This window comes from Fukomys damarensis, unplaced genomic scaffold (assembly GCF_012274545.1).
Source record: "Fukomys damarensis isolate Sample0158 unplaced genomic scaffold, DMR_v1.0_HiC HiC_scaffold_7, whole genome shotgun sequence".
Lineage (NCBI taxonomy): Eukaryota > Metazoa > Chordata > Mammalia > Rodentia > Bathyergidae > Fukomys > Fukomys damarensis.
In genome coordinates, this window is record NW_022900919.1 from 19,201,507 (window position 1) to 19,210,618 (window position 9,112).

Here is a 9,112-nt window from a genome sequence, read left to right on the forward strand (position 1 = left end):
GAAAAAAAAAAAAAAAAAAAAAAAAAAAAAAAGAAGAAAAGGAGAAGGAGCAGCTATGACATATATATCATTAAACTCATAGGCTCTAAAGTTCCCTATTCTGTAATGTGGTCTCTTTCCCCAGAAGGTCCTGTGGGACAATTTTCAACTTCTTTCTCCCATCCTTTCCTATTTCCTAGCAAGGGGATGATTGAAACCTGCATGGGGGACAGAGCCCACCTGAATGTACTAGTCTTTGACTATGGAGATGAACTGACCTCAAAGATAAAAAGGTGGTGCTGGGGGGCGGGTCAAGTGCTTGGAGCAATGTCAACCTCTGTAAATTCCGAGTTGAAGAAAATGTATTGAACTTTGCCAGGCTTAAGACGCCACTGAAGGACAGTGGGACAGTCAACCAGGTTTGGTTCTCCTAAGTCTGGAGGAGAGACAGTATCGACAAAATTCTATAATGGACCAAGAGCAGCCAGCCACACGACACCTATCATTTGGTCCTCAGCAAGGACTCAAGCATGAGACCAAGTTCTAGGTACTGGCTTCAAAGATGATGGAGGACAGTGGTGTTCAGACTGCTAAGGGTCTCTTTGTTAGAATGGGGAACAGAAGCACAACACCTGTTTCCCTTCCTGCTGGCAGAAGCCATGTACTGTATTGCAGACTCTGCCAATGTCAGGTGTGGGCAACAGGAGAAAGAGCGCTGGCATCGGGAGAGACAATGAAGATGTTATAAAGTCTGGATCTGTGATACAGTAAGGCAGGGCACAGGGGACAGTTGAGCAGAGAGCTTCCAAAAGGAATACTGAACACGTGACACATAGTACCTAGAGATCCAACCTGGGCTTTTCAGATAGCAGCATTAGCAACAGAGGGGACAGGCACAGTGTCTAAAGAGGTGGCCTCTGCCCTCATTTCAGGGTCCAGGAGAATTCTCTGGGTAGCTGTCTGGATTGCACCCTTGGCCAAAGGGCATTTTGCAGCCCTGGGAGCAGCAGCTGTGGGCCAGAGAGAGCAGAGGGCTCTGTGCCTGAGAACTCTGCTGACAAAGCTGGTCCTTTGGCCGTGTAGCTGGATTCTGGAATATGGGTGAGAGGTGGTAAAGGGCACAGGGAGATCCCGAGGGAAGTGGGGGTGGTCCTTTGCCAGCCGCTATTGCAGGGCATTGGGTTCTACCTCCCTTCCCCACCATGTGACAGCAGGGGCCTTTGTCACAGGTAGATCCCCACACTGAGCACGGCACTCAAATGTCGGTGGTGGAATAAATTCTCAGGCAACAGTGTAGGGCACAAGTGTGTGGCCCATACCTCTAGCCAGGACTTATTCAGTTTGGGGAGTCCTCGTGAATGCTGAGGCTCAGGGGTGAGAATTAGCTGGGGAGAAAGAGGCACAGGGACAGGCACCAGGGCACCACTAAGGTTTACGCAAACTCAAGATGTGACATTTCCCAAACTCTGCCACCCAGCCTACTTGCAGAGGACAAAGTATCAAGACAGCTACCACCAAAACATGCTTGACTCAAGGTGACTTCTCCATGCAGAAGCCAGCCGGCCAGTGCCAGGCCTGCTGAGGGCAGCTTTTCAGGAAGTCTGGACAGAGCTTCAGAGACAGATCCCTCAATCCAGAGTCCCCAGATCTAAATCCCTCACGTGCGCAGCCAGAGCCCGCTCTACCAATGACAGCCTGAACAGGGACTCCGTGGGACAGCCCTCCGGTTGTGAGCTCTGCTTCAAACCCAGAACACATTCACAGATGTGCAAGTCAGTTTTGTCTAAAAATTTATTAAACATAATTAATCTTTTACATAGAGGATCTGAACAAGGTAAAAAGAATTAAAAGTTATGTACCCCACTCTAGCAGCTTTCTCTTCAAACTTCCCACAATGTCCTTTTTCAATGCACACATCTTGATTACTTAAAAAACAGAGCACCAAGGACCTGAGTCTACTTTTTCAAGAATCTCAGGGCTGGGGATTTAGCTCAGTGGTGCCACTGCCTGCTTTGTTAAGTGCAAGGTCCTGAGTTCGATCCCCAGTACCAAAAAAAAAAAAAAAAAAAAAAATGTCAATCACATTTATGGAAAACAATCAGTGAGAATTTCCTCTAGGATAAATGTGATTGTGAGATTATGGCTTTCTCAGTGCGGACATCAGCCTCTGCTGCCGGCACCCATGTCCCATCTCATGTCCCTCAAGCAAAAGGACCTCAGACAACAAAGAACCCAACACCCCAGATGGGAAACAAAGAGCACAAGTAACTGTCATTGACTCAATATCCCCATATCCCTCTCACTGGCCCCTGACTGCCCTTTCCCACCTCCATCCCCCTAGGGATCAGAAGTCTGATTTATCACAGAAAATTGTGACCCTTTCACCACAGAATACTCATGAATTATTTTTTTTTTTTGTACTGGGGATCAAACTCAGGACCTTGTGTTTGTGAGACAGGTGGCACCACTGAGCTAAATTGCTGGCCCTGCACTTCATGAAATTTTTAACTGCATACATTTTCTTGAAAACTAATGTGGAGTTGCCCACACGGTTACATGGCTTTAAATAAAAAACAATCTGGATAAATCTAGACGGTGTAAATTTTTGTATGATGGAATATAAGCCCCTAACAAGAGTTCCAAACTTGGGAGCTAAGAGGCAAGAAGTCCAGGATTCTGAATTCTTGGGCTTCTGCTCCATCACGAAGGCTCACTGTCCAGGAGTCAGGGAAAGGAGGTGCTGACCACAGCTTTGTTTGTTTTGCAGGGTCAATTTCCTATCGTCACAGGCTACATAGCAGGCCCTGCCGCAACCTTCCACCTACTGCTGACCTGAGCTTACTCGCTGGATCACAGACACCTATACATAACAGAGGTGCCTGACACGCTTCAGATTCTACTTCTGGACACAGCAACGACATGCAGAGATGGTCAGGGCCAGCAGGACAAGGGGCTTGAGCCCAGCTCACCTTCACCCTCCTCCAACATCAGGGGAGGGGGTAACAACACTGGGGATCCCAGTGTTGGGTACATGCGAAACCAGTGATTCACACAGCCCAGCCCACACTACACATTAGTATTCACTTATTGGCTTGATTAGGTCTTTTAAAATTATTTTTCAATTTTTATTCACTCTTTAGACACTAAGCTCCTACTATGCAAGAGAGATGCTCAGAAAATGTTAGAAAAAGGGAAAATATTCAGAGGTAGCACTTTACGAACATGTCAGGGTCTTCATGTTCTATTCTTGGTCTTGCCACTACTCTCATTATAGGTTGCTGAATGCTCATGTGGACAAAAACTTTATCACAGTATCATGTGGCTGAGCCTAATGCCAATGCCTGTCTGCTCCACTGAGGCATCGCCTTCAAAACAGGCCCTGGAAAGGCCGGGCATGGTGGTGCACGCCTGTAATCCCAGCACTTGGGAGGCTGAGGCAGGAGGATCACTGTGAGTTCGAGACCAGCCTGGGCTACATAGTGAGTTCCAGGTCAGTCTCAACTATACAGTGAGACCCTGTCTCAAAAAAAACAAAAACAAAAAACAAAAAAACGGGCCCTGGAGCTTGGCCTGCAGCTGCCCTAGCAAGTCTTCAGCTTCATGTGGGGATACACCACAGTGATGATGCCTGCAACCGAGGACACAAGACCCCCGAACCCAATGACGCCAGCATTGGTCTTGTAGATCCCCAGCTGGTCCAAAGGGATCAGGATGTCACAGAAATTCTTCACTGTGTCGAGGAGCAAGGGAGGATGTCGTTTCAGGGATCGGAATAGGAGAAGAAAGGACTGGAGCCATTCCATCTCATCAGCCACACTGTGCCCAAGAGGATCCCCAGATGATGATTTCCCTCCCTTTGCCCTTTCATGTGTCACCTGGGCCATTTGCAGGGAGATTTCATACAGGTCCCTGGCCAGGCTCAGCAGCAGGAAGTAGTAGTAGTGGCGGGCAGCCCACATCTGCCACTTGTCTTTGTTGATGCCAGAGGCGAGACCAACGTTCTTCACCCACAGGACGGTATCACAGATGAAATAAACCACCCGGTTCAGGTTGGCTAATGTCAGACAGAAGCGGGGCACCAGGTCAGTGGCATGGATGCTCTGCTCGGTTGCCTGGACAGCATGGACCACATTGCCTAGCCGGAACCCTGCGGGAAGAATGCGTGCTGTTAATGCTGTCTTGTTAACACACAGAGGGATTGGGAGGCAGGGCGAAGACCAGTACTGGCCACTTAAAAACTGGCAGGCACCTGAGGCTCAGGCATGGCTCAGGGAAGAAGGCCTTTGCAGTACGTTAAGGGAAGGCTCATGAAACAGTAAAAGAAAAATTTTTTTTGAGACAGGGTCTCACTTTGTAGTTCAGGCTGGCCCGGAACTCATTATGTAGCTTAGGCTGGCCTCGAAGCAATCCTCCTGCCTCTGCCTCCCAAGTGCTGGGATTACAGGCATAAGCTACTAAACCCAGCTGAGACAGGTACCTCCTCCAGTTGAGTGAGCACCTTAACAACACTGATTTACAGTGCACCCTGGGTTAGGTTGATCATGAACATGGGTTGTGATATTTGAGTGTCATTATGGCCTGCATTTTTCAGAAGGAAGAACTATCCCAACATGAATTCCAGGGGCAATATTCTCTTTACACTTTATTTTCTGGACAAAAAATTATCCTTAAGGAAATTAACGCTTTGCTATTTCTCTGGTCCAAATAAATCCCACCTGGCTATCTACTTTCAAGAAGACAGAATGGAGATGACAGGGTTAGTGGGTAGGACAAGCAATACTGTCTGTCATATGGGCTCCTAGCGGAATTAATCACCACTGCAGCAGCAAGCCCTCATGGAAGTGTGTAATTCTGTGAGTCAGGGATAAGTCAATCAACAAGTACTTACTGAATGCCTGGAGAATGAGCTGTAGTCCTAAACATCACGGAAGGTACACAAGGACATTTCCTTAGAGGCCTACACTGTACACTCAGTAAGGGCTGGGAAGTGGTCACTTGCAGAACACTTACTCAGAAGAGTACTTGGTATTGTTCTACCAAAAACAACACTAAAGAGTTTATATAATGATTGTTCCAGTACAGTACGTGGATGGGGTCTGGCACTAACTGGCTGAATGACCCTGGATAGGATCCCTCTGGAATTTAGAGGTCAGTGACCACTAGAGGACCTTTGAGCTCCACCACTAAAGAATCTCAGGCAGAAGTTCTCATCTTGGCCTTCAAAGTCATCCAGGAAAGCTCATCCCACCTTCCCCACGCCTCTACTTGACAGCTCAAGTTTTCTCTTTCTGCAAAACTAGTTTTTTAGTTTTGCACCAATTCTTCAATCACAGCATTTGTTTGTAAGTTTTAAATCTTGGCTGGAGGAAACTACCCTTCAAGGGTACAGCCTACAATCCCAGCACACTGGAGGCTGAGGCAGGAGGATCATGAGTTCAAGGCCAGTCTAGGCTACATAGCTAACTTAAGGCCAGTCTGCACTGACCTTGTCTCAACTCCCTGCACCTCCAAAGAATGCTCTTTCCATCTTTCCAGCCACACCGCAAGCTCCACTTTCTCCAAATCTATGTTATCTATCCATGGGCCGGGGATTTAGCTTAGTGGTTCTGCTGCCTGCCTCACAAGCACAAGGTCCCGAGTTCAATCCCCGGTACCAAAAAACAAAAACAAAACAAACAAACAAACAAAAATCTATGTATCTATCCATCCACCTTTCTCTCTCTCTCTCTCTTTTAGTACTAGGAGTTGAATCCAGGGCCTCTGCACTGAGCTGTATCCCTGGACATTTTTTTGTTTTTTGGACAGGTTCTCACTAAGTTGCTAAATTGCCCACACTGGGTTCAAACTTACAATCCTCCTGCCTCAGTCTGTTAGAGTGCTGGGATTACAGGTGCATGCCACCATGTACAGCTCCAAATATCTTTCTTTTCTACCCTAGCCACCATGTTTGGTACTAAATCTTATATCATTATTTATAAAACACGGTTTCATTTCTCCTATAAAGATGAAAACTGTTCCTTTATGAAGCAGATGATAAAAAATAATCGGTCAATATGTGATGCTGTTCATCTGATTTTAGCCTACTGCTGGCCTACTATAGCCACAGCTGACCCTCATTAAACAATGAGTCAGGCATGCTATTGCTATGAAATGCTTGGGATTTCCTAGGAGGATCTGTTATAAAAGTGAAAGAAATGAGGGCAAAATACTTCCTTTGCCTTTTGCATTTAACACAAAACTACCTGGTAAATAATCTAAGGAAAGGTGTTCATCTAGCAATCCTCAAGAGAAGAATGGAAAAGGGAAGACGGTCTAGGGCAGAGCTATTCTGTGCTTCCTTAGAACAGTGAGTTCACAAGAGCCAGAATCTCATGCTAGGGATGGCCAAGACATTGTGTGATTCTTATAACAGAGGTGAAGCCATACAATGACACAAGCCATGGGTCAGGGTCAGGAGGAAGCAGAGGATCGGATATAGTACCAACTGTGAACACACAGTGGTCTGTACACAGTCTGCAGCAAAACAGTGAAACTCATGAGCCTACAGTTTCACCAGGCAGCCTTCCTGGTTAACTTCATCAATAAACTCATTTCATGAGAGATTAAGACCTGGAAAGCCCATAGTAATCATAGGGTCTGAGGCTTCTAAACCAGGAGCCACTGTCCCTTGAGAGACAGGGTACTTACATTTACGACCAGTGCTCACACTAGACTCCAGTTTCTTGAGCTTCATTAGCACGTCTTTATCAGCTTTGGGCTCTAACAAATATCTAAGCAACATGCATGTGTATTGAGTGGCTCTGTAATGGAAAAAAAAATGAGGAAAATGATTTATAAACCAAATAAAACTTGATTCATGAAGCAAGGCAAAGGGAAACATATCTTGCTGAATGCAAAGTTTCCAAGACAATTTCTCATGTGGCAGCTCTTACAAGAGCAACATTTTGCAATACTCATTCCACAGGAGGGCCAAAGGGTGGAACACGCAATGGGACTGCAACACAAAGGTTATGAAAGGGAATTCTGCAATAAAGCAGTGCACAGCCTGACAAAGGTGTAGGAAAATAGAAGCAGTCAAAGTAGGAAAACACAAAGAAATCTCCCTTGTGTCAAGTCTGCAAAGATTCTTATTTGTTATTTTCTCAGTGCAGAATAATTTTTGGATTTCTAAAATAAACTTCTCTACCACATAGCCTACTACTTATATGAAAGGACACAACCTCAAACCAGGGAAATGAAACCAAATGAAAAGTCTACAGTTTGAATATTGTTAAATTTTTTAAAACTAAAGGACCAGACATATACTAGTATACAAATTAGTATAGATATATTTTATGTCTTTTGAAATCATTTGTTATAAGACACAGGCAGCATCCTGTTTAATACAGTATTTTTCAGCGAAGGGGTTATTGTCATACCTACAAATAGCAATGACTTACTGATAAATATAATGAGAAATCTGACATCACACAAACATCCAAATGGATCTGGTGGTCCAATAATAGTAGACTCAGCTCCTAGTATCCTGCATCATATAAATGTTACCCTCAATAACAACATGGCACATTTTCCAAAGTGGTGAACTTGTTTTTGGGAATGAAATAAAAAGGGCTAGGGAAGTGCCTCAGGGGTTGCCTAGCATGCCCACGCCCTAAGTGGGATCCCCCGCACAGAGAGAGAGAGAGACAGAGAACAATTTGTCTCTCTCCCTATTTAGTGGTACTGGGGATTGAACTCAGGTCCTTTGAACTGAGCTACTGAGCTAAAAAATTTTTAAATTTTGAGACAGGGTCTTGCTAAGTTGCTGAGTCACCCAGGATGCTGGGATTAAAGTGTGTGCCACTGTACCTTGCTCTCTGCCTCATTTTAAAGTGTGCTTTCTGACTAGAGGGCTCAAGCTGCTCAATACATAGCTATAAGACCCTGTCTCAAAAAAACAAAAACGATGCATCTCCCTTTCTTAAATTGGATCTAACAATAGAAGGGCCTTAAGGTATTTTCTTTTTGTTTTGAAATGCCAGTTTGTTAGAGATGATTAAGAGGGCTGGGAAATGATGATAGTGATCTTGGATCTTACTGAATAAGGATATACTAAGTGATTATTAATCAGTCTCCTTGATAAAACTTGAAGGCTGCAATCTAGGTACACTGAAATGGTAGGGTTGTTTTTCCAGTGCTAGGGACTGAACCCAGGGTCTTTCCACTGAGCGACATAGTGACATCCTCAATCCTTTAAAAACAGGGTTTTTATTTATTATTATTTTTAATTTTGAGATAAGGTAAGTCCCTAAATTCCCCAGGCTGGACTCAAAGTTGCTATCTTCCTGCCTCAGCCTCTGTGAGGGCTGAGATTACAGGTTTCTGCCAATAAACCTTGATTTCTATTTTAAGGACGCTTATATATAGCATAACTACTTTGAAATGCTAAAGAATTTTTAGAAAGGCAGTAGTTATGGTTAGGAAGTAACCACTGAAATGAAATGCATGGACTTTTATCTTTCAGCTCTTTCTTTCCCTCTGTTTCAGATTCCCCAACAGTGAAATGGGGATTTTTAACACTGTCTATAGCCTAAGGTTGTGGTAAGGGTCAAATAAACGAATAGTAGCAAAACAGAACAAAATTCATACAAGGCTGGCAGCCCAAAGTCTCCTTACTGAGGCTATACTTCCTTTGTGTCTGTGTTGGCCCTTGAATACCCAGGAGGAACAGCTGTTAAGTAGAACAGCAACAGTAACTTTTTTTTTTAAGATTATTGAGCAAGAAACATCCAAATGGTTGTTAGAAAACACTTTGGGCAAGGATTAGTACTAAAGACACAACAACCTCTGATAGTTTCGAGGGTGCAGCATGTGCTCAGAGCAGTTGTGTTTCTTTCCACTTTATTTTTACAGTTTACAACTTTCACACGCAGTACCTTCACGGCTCAGATTGGGCAATAATAATGGAAGATAAGGAAGATGAATAAAACTTCTGTTTCTTCATAAGAATTTCAATGAGGGCACAACTAGTGGTTTGCTTTGGGAGCCACAAATGCCAACCCCACGTTCTTCCTAAAAAGAAATCTCTTGGAAGAACACTGTGCGGTGAGAACTCAACTTTCCCGAGAGAGGCTGGGAGAGGGGCGGGTTCCCA

At 44.6% G+C, this 9,112-nt stretch overlaps 1 protein-coding gene across 1 annotated transcript in view; it reads right to left on the reverse strand.

The window, feature by feature from the left end:
• Window positions 1–3,467: 3,467 nt before the first annotated feature.
• Pex11a (peroxisomal biogenesis factor 11 alpha) overlaps window positions 3,468–9,112 on the reverse strand; it is a 6,361-nt gene continuing 716 nt past the window's right edge. Inside the window, exons 2-3 of the mRNA XM_010621066.3 lie at window positions 6,667–6,779; window positions 3,468–4,126 (exon numbers count right to left, since the gene is read on the reverse strand). Coding sequence (XP_010619368.1) covers window positions 3,561–4,126; window positions 6,667–6,779 — 679 coding nt within the window. The 3' untranslated portion in view covers window positions 3,468–3,560. The remainder of the gene's footprint in view (window positions 4,127–6,666; window positions 6,780–9,112) is intronic.